The sequence below is a fragment of the Mus musculus genome, chromosome 4, assembly GCF_000001635.26.
Source record: "Mus musculus strain C57BL/6J chromosome 4, GRCm38.p6 C57BL/6J".
Taxonomy (NCBI): Eukaryota; Metazoa; Chordata; class Mammalia; order Rodentia; family Muridae; genus Mus; species Mus musculus.
In genome coordinates, this window is record NC_000070.6 from 95841214 (window position 1) to 95856758 (window position 15545).

The 15545-nt window shown below is 43.5% G+C and overlaps 1 protein-coding gene across 19 annotated transcripts in view; it reads left to right on the forward strand.

Annotated features, from left to right (window-relative positions):
• Nucleotides 1–15545, forward strand: part of Fggy (FGGY carbohydrate kinase domain containing) — a 369460-nt gene that overhangs the window by 283734 nt on the left and 70181 nt on the right. For 14 of the 19 annotated variants that reach the window (XM_030253874.1, XM_030253871.1, NM_001113412.1 and 11 more), the window contains 2 exons: nt 2860–2980; nt 8369–8463. In XM_030253874.1, the coding sequence (XP_030109734.1) occupies nt 2860–2980; nt 8369–8463 (216 nt within the window). The remainder of the gene's footprint in view (nt 1–2859; nt 2981–8368; nt 8464–15545) is intronic. The other 5 variants (XM_017320430.2, XM_017320429.1, XM_006503468.3 and 2 more) reach the window with 1 other exon arrangement.

Genomic DNA, 15545 nt, shown 5'->3' on the forward strand with positions numbered 1-15545 from the left:
TCCACATCCATCCGAGTGAATATGAAATCATTTATTCCATGAGTAAATGAGAATTGAATCTTGGGTTGGGTAGAACAAATAGGTGAACTGCCCGTCAGATGAGGTAGGGCTTCTTAATGTCAATCAATGCTCATGCCTTCAGCTCTGTAGATGTCAGTCTTTAGATCACAGCAACTGAGAACCAGCAGTACTCTAATAATTCATGAGGGACTTATGGACATCTATTGTTCTTCTGATGTATAAGTTCCATTCTGTGTATGACTTTTTTTTTTCTGGAGTTCGTGACTTCCCCAAAACTAAAGAAAGAACATCTAGAGAGAATGGATAGTTTTCACTAGGGAAGGAATCGCCTTGTATGGTGCATGTTTCATCTTTTAACACAATACAACCATAGGTATTTTTTTGAAGGCCAGAGTTTTACTAATTCATATTTCACCTGATTCCTGGGCAACTTCAGCAAATTCTTAAGACTTCTTTGTTGTAACTGGTGTACCTTTTGTTCTTGGCTGCCCAAGTGCCTCATTATTTATTATAAATCAATGGGGCTGTCCTATCCTTTTGCCCCAAATTACCCTCTGGCTCCTCCCCTCTTTGGAGGGACTCCCATGGCCAGGGAAGATGACCCTGGAGGCACCCTTATCAAGGGAGCACTTCCCTTACCTAGATCCCACCCCCCAGGTCCTGAGACTAGGTCATATGCTATGGAGTTCCCAAACCTTGTTTCTCACCTGGGCCAACCATCTCATTCTTCTTGCCCTCAGCACACATCAGATACCAACTTCCCAGTAACACTTGCACTTTTACTAAAATCTGTTATATTGGCTCATTTCTCTTCTCCATCCCTGTCTCTCCAAGGTTGCTTCACTATGCATTGAAATGCTGGGCCATCTGGATCAGTAGCCTGTTATGTTCCCTGACCTCCTCCCACATCTACCCAGAAGTTCACTCCCGTCCTCACACCTACAGCATTGCCATCTCCCCAGGCTCTAAACATTCAAAGACCTCTCTGTCCACTAAAAATATTCTCCTTGTTTTTCTTCAGAGCCACTTCTTCTTTTTTTTGTTTGTTTTGTTGTTTTGTTTTGTTTTTCAAGACAGGGTTTCTCTGTGTAGCCCTGGCTGTCCTTGAACTCACGCTATAGACCATACTGGCCTCGAACTCAGAAATCTGCCTGCCTCTGCCTCCCAAGTGCTGGGATTAAAAGTGTGCGCCACTACTGTCTGACTCAGAAACACTTCTTAACATCACCCTAACTGACTTCTTAATGCTACATCATAGTTTAGCTTTAAAAAAAAAAATCAGGGGCTGGAGAGATGTCTCAGTGGTTAAGAGCACCAACCTCTTCCAGAGGTCCTGAGTTCAATTCCCAGCAACCACATGGTAGCTCACAACCAACCATCTACAGGAAGGGTGGTGGTGGTGCACGCCTTTAATCCCAGCACTTGGGAGGCAGAGGCAGGTGGGTTTCTGAGTTCGAGGCCAGCCTGGTCTACAAAGTGAGTTCCAGGTTCACCAGAGCTATACAGAGAAACCTTGTGTCAAAACAAACAAGCAAACAAACAAAAATACCATACCCTCAAATAAATTAGGAATTTTGAGCTTCTAAGTTTTGAACATCCCCCCAAAATTATGGTTTCAGCTACTTAAATAGCCAAACCCAAACTACAAATTACCCATTAAGATTCACCTTAATGGCTTTAAGGTAGTACAAAGCATAGCAAAGATACTGAATAAGTAGTAAACTCAGCAAATTGGGAGTGGAGATGACTCATTTCCAGAAGATATGACAGACATTACAGCAGAAGGCTTGAATAAAGCCCTGAGCCAACCATAGTGTGTGCCCTCTGTATCACCCCAGCTCACAATTTGAACACAATTAAAACACAGTTTTAGTTTTCTTAGTCTTTTGCTAGCCAAAGGCTTTATATCTTTTCATAGTTCTGTTTCTGAAGGTTGTTATTTTTATTTTTTGCTCTTTCTCTCTCTCTCTCTCTCTCTCTTTCTCTCTGTCTGTCTGTCTGTCTGTCTCTCTGTTTCTCTCTCTCTTGGTGAGTGTGTGTGTGTGTGTGTATGTGTGTGTGACTTTTCTAATGACAATATTGTCAGTTCCAATTTAGTGAATGGAGACCACCCCACGTGTGAGCCCATGGGAAGACCCTCATAGAGGGCCTGAGCCACAATTGACTCTCATCACAGTACATTTGAATGTACTGTGTTAAAATGAGAAGTGATACTTAAGGCTCTGAGAACATTGCAGAAGAGTGGATGGAAAAGTTGTAAGAATCAGAGAATCAGAGAGTTTGCTGGAAGACCATGTCTCCTAAGAATGTCAGAAGCTACAAGCATAAAATCTCAGCAACATAACTGACTGCCCAAACATGAACACCAATAGACATGCTAGAGTGGATGAGGAAAGACCCACATGCTTCAGACATTAAGTAAGAAAAATTAATAAAAGACTATTAATTTGAAAGATAGGGAGGGGTATATCAGGAGGCTTGAAGGGAAAAATGATGTAATTTTATTATAATCCCATACAAAATTAAAACAATATAAAAAGTAAACACATGAGCTGTGATAACAGCCCAACTGTTTTACTCTTTGTCATATTAATCCTGAGAGAAGCAAAAGGAGCATGCAGGGGTTGGGAGTCATTCTACAAGGTAGAATTCTATGTGTGAGCCAGCTGTGCGATCACAGCTTGAGTGTGTGATCACAGGCATGACCCCTGAGCCTCAAATCTCTAGGAGGGTAAGGCAGAGTGCTCGGTGCCGGGCCAAGCACATGCCAAATATGAGAGTTGCTGATGGTGTGCCTTCACTGCCACCCTAATGTTTTCTTCTGCTTTCTCCTTTAAGTTTGGGACTCGCTTCATCATTGAAACAATGGAGGCAGCAGGGCACTCTCTCAGTACCCTCTTCTTATGTGGAGGCCTAAGCAAGAATCCGCTTTTTGTGCAAATGCATGCTGACATTACTGGTAAGCCTCAGGGCAGGGATATAGGGCTGGTGGAAAACCTTGGGTTGTCAGCAGAGGTGAAAGGTAAAGGCAGGCTGAGGATAGGGAACCATTGTGGTGACTCAAGTTATCGAGGTAATGGTGCAATCTGTGTCTTCATGATGGAAAAAAGCACTCTCAGATATGTGCAGTTACTAAACAAGACACCAAAGTTGGCAAGGACAGATCTTAATTCAAGGAGCATTTACCCATCTTTTTTGAGTACCAAGCATTATGTGGGGAATATTGAAGACAAACAAATGAATAAAACATGACCTGAGCTCCATGAAGCTCATGGACTCCCCAGAAAGGCAGAAAGGAAACAGACATAATAAATACACTGTGAGAAGAGCCCTGAGTGGGAAGAGCATAATGTGCACTTTGCTCAGTTTTGGATCTTGTAGCACAGGGTAAGTGATCAGGCTATCTGAAGAAGGAACCTAGGTCCAAAATGCTGTGGACAAGATCTAGCATGGGCCTGTAATTCCAAGGGCACCCAAATGCTGAGATTCCATCTCAGTGCCCAAGGGGTTCTGGTCGTAAAGTCATGCGTTTAGCATCTTTGTGATGGGCATAGGGAGTAGGGGACAGTGGCAAACTGGCATCTGGGAAGAGTCCAGAGCTCCAGGAAAAGCTCTCTGGGAGGACACCTTGCAGGGGTATAAATAAACCCTGACCTAGCTTCAAGTCTCCCTGTGCTAGTACCTTCAACATTCTAGTATCTTCTCCCCAAGTGTCTCCTGGAGACTGTTGCGCCCTCCTGTACCCATTGCTCGGTACCCAGACACCAGGTATAAGCACAGGATAAGGCTCCCCTTGTGGTGGTAGTTGGCGGGGGGCATAGATGTCTGTCATGAGCCCACCTTACCCTGGGCTCCATTCCGTATGAACCCACCCATTGTGTTTCTTCCATAGCGAGTAGGTTGGTGTCTGAGCTCAGACTGACTCATGAGATCATTCCTGCTCCAGGCCATGCAGATACGGGGCCTTTATCCAAGTGATAGGCTCATTCCCTGCATATAAGGTACTAAATAAGGAACTAACTAGAATACCTATTCATATCTTACAGAGAAGTAGACCAAGGCACAATTTGGGGGCTCACCTAGAAAAGCATGTTGTGTTAAAGATCGATTAGGATGTGGGGAAGCATGGACTTTGCCCCCCTCAGCCAAGTGCCTAGTCTGTTGGTAGGAATCATACTGCAATCATTAATTCTCCCTAACTGCTGAAATTAGAAAGTAGACTGCATTGTAGTCAAACAAAGAAGGAAGAAGGACAGGAGAGGTACATTCAATTGGCTTCCCTAAATCAGGCAGCCACATAATATTGGGATTGGGATTGGGCCATTGAGCCAGGTTTCTGGACCTTTCCTTTATTGCTCTCCGATGATGCCAGCCCTGTTCCAAGGTTTGTAAACCTGCAGAAGTGGACCACAAAGAGTGGAGTAGACAGAAATGAAAGTAAGATCAGCTGGATGGCTCAGCTAAGACACAGGCCTGAAGTCTGCTCTGTGATTCCCCACTTCTTAGCTTTTAGTTACCCAAAGCCACATCCCACCTGGATGGAAGCAGGTTAAAAGCCAGCTTCAGTACAGGGAATGGGGAAAAGAGGACCCTTGAGCAGGGTAGCCAGAGGTGACCTGGGAACAGCCTGGGCAGGCACGACAGCTCAGGGTTTTGTGAAAATGGGCCATCCTCTAGTCATGTGTCCCTGAGCGTCAAAAAAGCCAGGGAATGCCACTTTGCTGCAAGCTCTGCATTGGGAACTGTTGTTCTCTGGGCTGCTGAATGGAAGGCTGTTAGTGGCTGTTTGGGTTCAGGCAGAAATTGGACCCTTTGTCTCTAACTACTGGCTAGTTACAGTTGTGGACAAAGAGACCTTTTCTTGGCCTGAAATTCCTCTACTCATGACTGACAAAGGATGGCACAGTGCATCTGCCTTCAAATGCTTTGGCTTCTGCTAAACTCATTAATGCATCCGATAAAATAGCTGACATTCCAGGCAAAGCCTCCCTCTTCCTGCCTTTACCCAGGGCTCAGAGAAAGGAATGCACTTGAGTCTGTTCTGTAAAGAAGCCTGGGGAAAGGTGAGGCCCTGGTACCTTTAAGCACTACAATTGCGCTGCTTTCCCTGTCCAGAACAATGTAGAGCAAAACACAGCATAGTATGAAATCCTCAGACATCCGCATGAAAAATTGCAGAGCCGAGTAGTGGAAAGATCAGCAGGCCAGCTGTCTGACGTAGAGGAAGTCACTTTACTTGTGAGAGCCTGGGGTCCCTCTTCTGAAAAAAACCACAACGTTGTTGTCTACCTCATGTAGACCACTCTGGGGAATTGAGTTCTAGGTTCTTGGAGCTCATAGGGAGTGATCCTAGCCTGTTGCTTCACTTCCTCCCTCCAGGCAGCCCTATGCCCCAAAAGGAGAAGGCATGGTGGAGAAAAAGAGTTTAAGATTTTATAAGCAATTTTGGCCAGGTTAGGAAAAGCAGGCTTTATTAAGGCAGGAAATATGGGCTGTACCACCTTGGGAAATGACTTGGGCACCAGAGGCACTTCCTGTACCCTGGCCATGGACTTAACTGTGATTTCCAAAAACAGTCTGCATGCGTGTACCAAGTAACTGTAACCGTCCTGCAGACTTGGGACTAAATGTTCAGTCTTGTAAATTGTGCTTTTTTAGGGCTGGCAGTTTCTCTAGGGTTTCCTTCTTCCTGTCTCACTATTCTGACTTTTAGTTCTTTACCCCCCAACACCCCTCCTCCCGCCAACACTCACAAGCACCCCCTGGGTACACAGGCTGTCAAGTACTTGGCTTGAGGATACAAAGAACAAGATGTCTCCAAGAAGTCCATTACCAAACAGCAAAGTTTCCATTGTCTTCTGACCAGTGTGCAGAAGAATATAATAGAGACCCGGAGATCAGAGGTGACAGGCCAGGCAGGAAAGGTAAGCTTACTTAAACTTGGCCAACTTGAATAAAGGGTTTATTTACAGAGGTAAGGAAAACCTAGGCAGCCAGGAAGACCCCCATAGCTGCTAACCTATTTCTATTCCCTAGGCTTAGGGATGAGGAACTGGAGGGACCCAGCCCAAGATAGGAGCTTAGTTCAGTTTTAACCAGAGGGCACTTTGCAAATGAGAAAACAGAGGTAAGAAATGGTTAAACAACCTGTCTAATATTGCACAGCTGTGTCAGCAAGGAAGCCAGAATTCAAACTCTGGCAAGCCAATTCAAGAGTGAGAGCTAATGAGGAGCTACTAGGGGGTTCCCCTGGCCTCTACTGTCTAAGGGAGCAGCCTAGGACTCATTCCTTCCTACTCAGAAATTGTGAAGTTGTGGGTCTATTGTGAAGAGCTGAAGATGAACAATGTTTGGAAGAGTGTCTTAAAACAAAACAAAACAAAACAAACAAACAAAAAAACCCAGTTCTCTATCAATAGGAGGCCTGAGTGGTAACAGATTTACACAGCGTGTAGTATGATTTCTGGCTGAGCCACCAGTACCTTTCTTTGTGGCCTGGTATCTGTCTTTTTCCTTCCTCGAAGCTCTGCTCTCCAGCTCCCATGACATCCATACAGAGCCTTTGTTCTTGGCCATGTTGAGTCTAACAGTAACAGCCACCATGTCCCCAGGGCTTCACACAGAATGCAAACATGGGAGCTCCACCTGAGTGCGCTGTCACCAGCCCACACAGTGCACCTGTGCAGTGAGCCTGGTCCCTATTTGATTTCTGTTTCCTGGCTGTCTGTAAGGGGGTGGGAGCTGACCTGACCTGGAGGAGCTAGGTAAGTTAGCAAATGAGCCTCCTTAGAAGAGGAGGGAAGGGAACTGTGGCCTTTGTCTAAAGGAACCATTTCATCTGTAGAACTTTCCAAGTAGGATCCCTATCTTCAAATGTTTATTTAAGTTTCATGTCCACTGTGTCATCCACTGGCCCGGAGGTTACCAGGGCTGAAGGCATTAAAGAGATGGGGAAGGACTCCAAAAGAAAGAAAGCAGGGAGGAAGCCAGGCCTGAGCCTCTCTCAGATCTGTCACTTTTCCTGGTGGCTTAGTAGCACAGTGAGAAGCAGGTTCTGTTATAATTCTTCAAGTCCTCTAAGATGTCAGAAGGATTCTGTTTACCAACTGTCTGTGTAGGGGGATGGCTAGAGCTGACCTGAACTGGAGGAGATAGGTAAGATACTAAGTGGGCTTCCCTAGAGAGGCAAGAAGAGGGCTGTAGCCTTTGTCTAAAGGAAGCCTTTCTGCTGCAGACCTTTCCTCTGTGGCATTTCCCGTCATCTATTGATTAGAAAATCATGTCATCCTGTGAAAGTAGGTGGAATTTTATCCCCATCCTTCAGATCAGGAAACTGAGGTACAGAGGGGTGGAGATCCTAACTTAGGATCACACTGTGAACTGAGTGAAGAAGCAGAGGTGTAAATCACGTAAGGAACCAGAACTGCCTGTGAAATCCACATGGATCTTCAACCTTGGCACTTGTCATGTAGGCGGATTCTTTGCGCCTGGTGGATACCTACTTACCTTCGCATGACATTTCAGTCACATGACTGTTTCAGTCCCATGTTACTGTCAACCGCTGGCTCAGAGACTCATTCTCTCACCAGTTAATTGATGGCTTGGACCCTGCTCTAAGTGTCAGAGACATGGTGGTAGACAGAATGGAGCCCCTAGCCTCATGTAATGTCAGTTGCAGGGCAAGGTGCAGGACTAAGTAAGGAAACCACATGGTAGAAAAGGGGGTGGGGGATATAGGAGCACAGAAGGAGCAATGAAGTTGTCTCATCGTTCTAAACACAGTGACCAAGGAAAGCTAGGGTTGCATTTGTACTGTGGTGAAGAGCCAGTTACATGGACATCTGGAAGAGCTCTGAAACCAACTCAAGAAATCACAAGGAAAGTAGGTTCATGTGGTGGCTAGGAAAAAGAGAAGCCAGATGGTAAGGGTCTTACCAGACTATCTAAGGATTATGGCTTGTACTGGAGATGAGTCAGAGAACCAGCCCTTCCATGGCCTGTATCCATCAGCCCATCTGAGACTGGATTAGCAGGGAACAGCCTTTCATTTCAGCCTTTACTGGGCCCAGCAAAACATGTGATAAAGTTAGAGGTAAACCAGGAACCTGGGTGCCAAAGCCTTACAAGTTGATAGGTATGGTATTGGCCACCTTGAGGCTTGTGGCTGGTACACTGGCCATCACAAGGCAGAGAAATCTCCCAAAACCCAAATCCCAAGGACTGGGGACTTCGGGGAGGTATAAAGTACTGCTGCTTTGACATCAGCGGGTTTGCCTCCAGAGGTGTTTGCTGGCTCCTCACAGCCCTGGTTCTACTGTTAACCAAGGTATGACTTTGTCCTGTGCAGGCATGCCTGTGGTCCTGTCACAAGAGGTGGAGTCTGTCCTCGTGGGAGCTGCTATTCTGGGTGCCTGTGCCTCAGGGGACTTCACTTCTGTGCAGGTATGTTAGGATCCATGGGTGGCTGTGGTCCCTGCCCTGTCTGAGGCTGTCTGTCCTCTTGACAGCAGCTCACAGCTTGCAAAACACATACAGGATATAATTAGGGAATGATAGGTTGCAGCCAGAGAATCACAGGCACTCGCCGCCTCTGACGTAGTCACTGTGGCCTCCCTTTGGTTTCACCTCTGTTCATGTGAATTGTTCTGCTTCTCTCTCTTTATAGGAGCTCCTACATTATTTAGCTTCAGTTTCTGCTTGGCCATTTTCCTTTGATCAAGTGAAAGAGTTGATGCTCAAAATATTGGTTTTCCACATGGGCTTCAGTGTTTTATTTGTTTATTTCATCTGCATCACTTTCCAAATACCTTTGAAGCCTGGGCCAACAAGAAACACAAAAGAAAGTGTTGGTGAGGGGAAAAAAAAAAAGAATTAAAAATAAAAAGAAGGAACAAAGTTTAGGAAGCCGGAAACAATTTGGTGGTGGTGATTTGAGTACACGATTTTGCTCTGAGCTTCCTGGCAGCCAAGACAAAAAAAAAAAAAAAAAAAAAAAAAAAAGCATGATAAATTGCATAATTCTTATTTTCAAAAAGAGGAAGCATCCTAGTTTCTGGTAAGAGACAAGCTTTTCCTGATGTGAAATAACAAAAGATGTTGTACATGCTAGAGGTTGTTAAAGGCTCCCAGCATTAAAATGATAACAACAACAAAAATCCTTTTAAAAAATGAGTATAAGGTAGACTATGATGACAGTCAGGCTCTGCAGTTAGACCTTTTGGTCTCAAATGCTGGCCTCCCTACACGCAAACTCTGAGGACTCAACCATCTCCTCTGCACTTGTACTTCCCTAACTCTAACAGTGGCCAGTAGCTGGCTTGTAAATTCTCCTATGGCTCGGTTGAGCGTATATAGTCCCCACCACAGCTCTCGTATCCCCATTTTAGAAATGGGGAAGTTAGGCAATCTTCCTCTCCTCTTGTATCTTTTCTCTTTCTTTTCTTTTCTTTTCTTTTCTTTTCTTTTCTTTTCTTTTCTTTTTTCTTTTCTTTTCTTTTCTTTTTTTTTTTTTTTTTTTTTTTTTTTTTGTGAGATCTGATGCTTGGAGCTTTGGTAGTCCTCTTGGGCTGATGAGGTTTGTAGAGCAGATATTAGACACTGTAGAACACATCCTTGGTTGCTGAGCCAATCCTGGAAGCAGAGTACTAGCTCTTGGCCAAGCTCATGAAACAGCCAGTATAGAGCTGGAAGAAAGTCAGACCCCCAGCTACCAGCTGAGAACCAGGCACTTCAACCACTTGCCCGCATGCCCCAGTGTTAAGTGACAAACCAGGTGTTCTAACAGTACCCCAATAATTAGAATTCAATTTGCTGTGACTGCCTAGTGTGGCAGACCCTGTGCTAAGTTCTTTAGTATAGCTCTCCTAATGCATATAATACCCTTTCATGGCCTGTAAGAGAGACCCAGAAAACTTACAAACACAGACCATTAGAAACTTCCAGTGGCAGAAGCCCATTTCCAGTTTAAGAATGGAGCTGGGCATGTGGCTTGGTGCTTAAAGCACTTCACAGCTCTTCCAGAGGACCTGCATCCAATTTCCAGTACATTAGGTGGTTCATCTGTGGAGTTATCATCTGTAACTCCGGTACCAGGGAGTCTACTGCCCTCTCTGGCTTCTGGGAGTACCTGAACAGGGGTGGTGCCTATGCATAAACCTATGCATTCAATCTATACACAAAACAAAAACTAATCAATTACTCAATACGAAATAATATGTGCAACTAATTGTCATTGGATGGGCTGACTGTAGTGATGAATTGTCTCTAAAAGGTCCAGTCTGGAGGCAGTGGCATTAGTGTGATTGCATCTGGAGCTGCTTTGGAAATATAAATACATGCACTTGGCATTCTTCTTATTTCCTCCAAAAAGAAGCAAATGGAGCTCACCAAGCCTGAGACTAGCTTAGACTCCACAAGATGATCCTGTCTGTGATTCATACTTTTCAGCCTAAACTTCAACACAGACTTTTCTTAGAACTTCCAAGATTCTAGCTTGGTCCTCACAGGGCCTAAGAAAGATGAGTGCTTCCTGCCAGATACCCAGTTCCCTCAGCTGTCATGGTTGATGGATCTTACCTAGATAGGCTGACTCCGAAAACACTGCCAGGGTCATCTCCTTCAGATAAAGGAAGGGCTAAGATCATGGGTTGAAGAAGACATGGTTGGAAAATTAGAGAAAGAGCTTATATGTGCTTGAAGAGAACCTGTCCCGATTTCCTGTGGCCATGAGTGACATCAGGCTTGGGTAGAGCTTATACCTTCCTTTTCCAATACCAGTGGATCAAAGGGAGCCATAATAATGGTTTTACTAGAAGTTACTGCTAACTTCTACATACCAGAAATCTGAGAGGATTTAGTCAGCTAAAGGAAAAAGAGAATGGGTGAACTTTACAAGAGTAGTGTTAGAGAGAGGGGCTGAGTCCAGGTTCCATTGCTATCACGTGCGCTGGCACATAGGGGCAATTCTTTTCTCATGCCCCCTGCTCTTTCCTCCATGCAGAGTTTCAGCGTCAAGGGCTTTGCCCCTCTTCTCTGACCCTTTCCTACCCTTCCATATCTTCTCAGTATTCCCTTTTTAAATGAGGGACTCAAGAATAAAGGTTGAAGAGTATCCTAATGAACTGTCCTTCAGGAAGCCTCCAGTCTGGCTCCACCCAAGGAAAGTCATGCCATCTGTATGTCGCAGCTTAATGCTGCAAAAACAGGAAACAGGTATGCTACTCTTGGGATCAAAGTCCAGATGTTGAGCTGTGTCAAGGGACAGGTAGAAGGGAGTCTTATCCATTCTCTTATTTGTATGTATGAAATCATATGGCCTTGGCTGATGAAGTGTCACTCAGTATCACTGCGCTACAAAATAATCCCCTGCATATCTAGGAAACACAAAACATATCATTTGAAGTTGGTAGCAAAATATAATACTATGAAAATTAAAATATATAAGTTTAATTTTAATATATTATATATTTATATAGGACATATAAATATACAATATATTTATTTATAAAATAATTAAATATAAATAATAAATATATGATTAAATATAATCTATTTATATCTATCTATATAGATATAAATATATTATAAAACAAGAAGCTAGTTTCAGGAAGTTGTGAAAGAAAAAACAACCACATAGTGGAGACAGACATAAAGTGCCTTTCCAGTGGCTGCTTTCTTCAGACCTCCTGCAGAGGTCATTAACTTTGTGTATTTCTTTTTTTTATCTTAAGTAGAAGCAAGTTTTGTTCCACAAGCTTTCATTCCAGGAGTGCTATTTATCTTAAACTGCCCTCTCCCTTTCCCAACCTTTCCCTACAAAGCAGAGGATTGAAGATCCCAAGACAAATTTATGCAAAAGGGACAGTGATGGGTGCCTAACAAACACATATGGCCACTGTAAATGTCGTGTGGGTGTGAGGAAATGACCCAGGTCCTTAGAAGCCTCTCCACCACCCCACCACTGGAGGGGTGTCCCCATCAGCTACTGACTGTGCTGGCACTGAACTGCCATTAGCTCCCACCAGACTCCTGCTTCTCCCCAACTAACACCTACCTGCAAATGACAGCCACTCAACCCTCTTTAGTGTGTGTCCACAGGATAGACCATTGCTGAGGACGACAGCCCACCCCTAGGTCAAGCTTTACAAATGGCCCTTCTTGCTTGCTTAAGCCATCCCTCCCAGTCTTTTGCATAAAATTTACCTCATTTAGAGCCACATAGTTCAATTATGATGTGCTTCAAATTTCTTGTCTATGTATAAACATCTCTGTCTCTCTGTCTCTGTCTCTGTCTCTGTCTCTGTCTCTCTCTCTCTCTCTCTCTCTCTCTCTGTGTGTGTGTGTGTGTGTGTGTGTGTGTGTGTGTGTGTGTGTGTGTGTGTGTGTGTATGTGTGTGTGTGTGTGTTGGGGGGGGGAGTATCAACTTTCTGAGATTTGAGTCCTGTTGACCTTGCTATCACCATGAATGCCTGTTTTTCAGTTTGTAAAATAAAATTCTGTCTGCTTGAACTTCTGGAGGTTTGGAAAGGCCGAGGATGTTCAGAAGTGTGAAAACATCCCTTTCTTAATGGATTTGATCTTGGTTTGGTGCCACACCACCACCCTGCCAACCCTTTTCTGAAACACAACTGAAATTCAAGCTCCTTGAGGAAAAATTAGAGAATCCAATTGAGACAGAAGAGAAATATAAAATCTTATTACCCTAAAATTCCTTTAGCAATTCTAATTAATATGTTGTTCTTTTTGTTTGTAATTGGAATAATTTTAATTACAAAGTATGTTAATACAATGAATATTGTTTTACAGTTTTTCCTGCACCCAAGAACACGTAGTAAACCTTTTAATCATTTCTCCTGTGTGTGTTACATGCAACCCCATAGAATATACCATACTTATTCTACCAGACCTCAGCTATGCTGACTGTTTTAATGAATGCTTCAGTTGACATCTCTGTAGCTAATTTTTTATTCAGAGTCTAAGTTATCACAGTCTAACTATAAAACAGATTGTGGATATATGTAAAAGTTCTGTCAAAAAAATCTTTGCTTAATTTTAGGACCTTTTTTATTGATATTTTCTTCATTTACATTTCAAATACTATCTCCAACCCCCCTATACCCTGCCCCTGCCCTGCTCCCCAACCCACCCACTCCCACTTCCTGGCCCTGGCATTCCCCTGTACTGGGGCATATGACTTTCGCAAGACCAAGGGCCTCTCCTCCCATTGATGGCCAACTAGGCCATCCTCTGCTACATATGCAACTAGAGACAAATTCCTAGGGGGTACTGGTTAGTTCATATCATTGTTCCTCCTATAGGGTTGCAGACCCCTTTAGCTCCTTGGGTACTTTCTCTAGCTCCTACATTAGGGGCCCTGTGTTCAATCCAGTAGATGACTGTGAGCATCCACTTCTGTATTTGCCAGGCATTGGCATAGACTCACAAGAGAGAGCTATGTCAGAGTCCTGTCAGTAAAATCTTTCTGGCATATGCAATAGTGTCTGGGTTTGGTGGTTGTATATGGGATGGATCCCTGGGTGGGGCCATCTCTGGATGGTCTTTTCTTCTGTCTTAGCTCTGAACTTTGTCTTTGTAACTCCTTCCATGGGTATTTTGTTCCCCATTCTAAGAAGGAGCTATGTATCCACACTTTGACTTTCCTTCTTCTTGAGTTTCATGTGTTTTGCAAATTATATCTTGGATATTCTAAGTTTCTGGGCTAATATCTGCTTATCAGTGAGTGCATACCATGTGTGTTCTTTTGTGACTGGGTTACCTCACTCAGCATGATAGCCTCTAGATGCATCTATTTGCCTAAGAATTTCATGAATTCATTGTTTTTAATAGCTGAGTAGTACTCCATTGTGTAAATGTGCCATATTTTCTGTATCCATTCCTCTGCTGAGGGACATCTGGGTTCTTTCCAGCTTCTGGCTATTATAAATAAGGCTGCTAGAAACATAGTGGAGCATGTGTCCTTCTTACCAGTTGCAACATCTTCTGGGTATATGCCCAGGAGAGGTATTGCTGGATCTTCTGGTAGTACTATGTCCAATTTTCTCAGGAACCACCAGACTGATTTCCAGAGTGGTTGTACAAGCTTGCAATCCCACCAGCAATGGAGGAGTGTTCCTCTTTCTCCACATCCTCACCAGCATCTGCTGTCACCTGAATTTTTGATCTTAGCCATTCTGACTGGTGTGAGGTGGAATCTCAGGGTTGTTTTGATTTGCATTTCCCTGATGATTAAGGATGTTGAACATTTTTTCAGGTGCTTCTCTGCCATTCGGTATTCCTCAGGTGAGAATTCTTTGTTTTAGGATCTTTTATATAAAGTAAAAATTTATACACTCACCAACAGTATCTAAAAATTCAAGGTTCATGTTTCTTGTGAATTAAGACTTAATTTATCTTGCCTGCTCGGGCATCTCATATTCTGACCAATTTCACATATTGTCCTGATAACAGTATGGGTTTTAAGTATATGTTTGCCCTTTTCTGCTTACGTATGTGTTCCTGAAGGTATGAGATGCTGGGTTCTAATTAGATCAGATTCAGATTTCAGATTAAATTTTCACAGTGTGTTCCTCCCCCCCAATATGCCAATACTCAACAACAACAATAAAAAACTTTGGATGATAGTTAACAGATTCAAGAAGAATTAAATTGGGAATGCGATGTTGGTCCTAACACATGTTAAACTTATTGCCAGTAGCTAGGTATCAATGCTTCCTTATCATTTTACAAACATCTCTTCCTCCTAAAGGAACAGAAACAAATGTGGAATCTGATCTAATTATCAGTCTTGGTTCCAATCCATTTTGTAGAATAGCACTCTGGGTGTAAAAGTCAAAATATTTATCTCAAAATTAGAATTCTATTTTTAAGAATAAAAGACATGTAACATCTGATTCTCCTACTCCTCACAGGCCTGTTACTTTCCATCTGTTACTGTTCTTAGTATTACAGAAACAACCTAGCAGGTGTTAGCAGGGCCCACTGTGCAGATGAATACTCTGAAGCACGGGAGTGAAACCTTGATTGACATGGTGGGCACCGGTCCATCTCTTGGGGAGGACATAGATTTCAAGATGGTAGGCAGCTTAGGTGCCTCTCACAGGTAGTACAGTACCTAGAAAATCACTCCTTGGTCAGTTGTCAAACAGAAACTAAAGCAGAAGGGTGTCCTGTTTGACTCGCCATTATCACGACACTGATGTTGTCATCAGTGAGCGTGTCATGGTTTATGTGTTCCTTTTTGTCATAATCTGCATGCTGACATTTTATAGAGTGAATAAAGAACACATCAAGAGATTTATATAAAAGATACTTTTAGTACGATTGGTATCAATCAGATTTGATCTAATGGGGGCTGGTTCAAGTGGTTAAGAACATTAACTGTTCTTGCAGAAAACCTGGCTTGATTATTCCCAGCACCCATATGATGGCAGCTAGCAATCTCTCACTTCAGTTCCAGAGAATCTAATGTCCCTCCTCCAGCCTCTGTAGGGACCAGGTAACACAC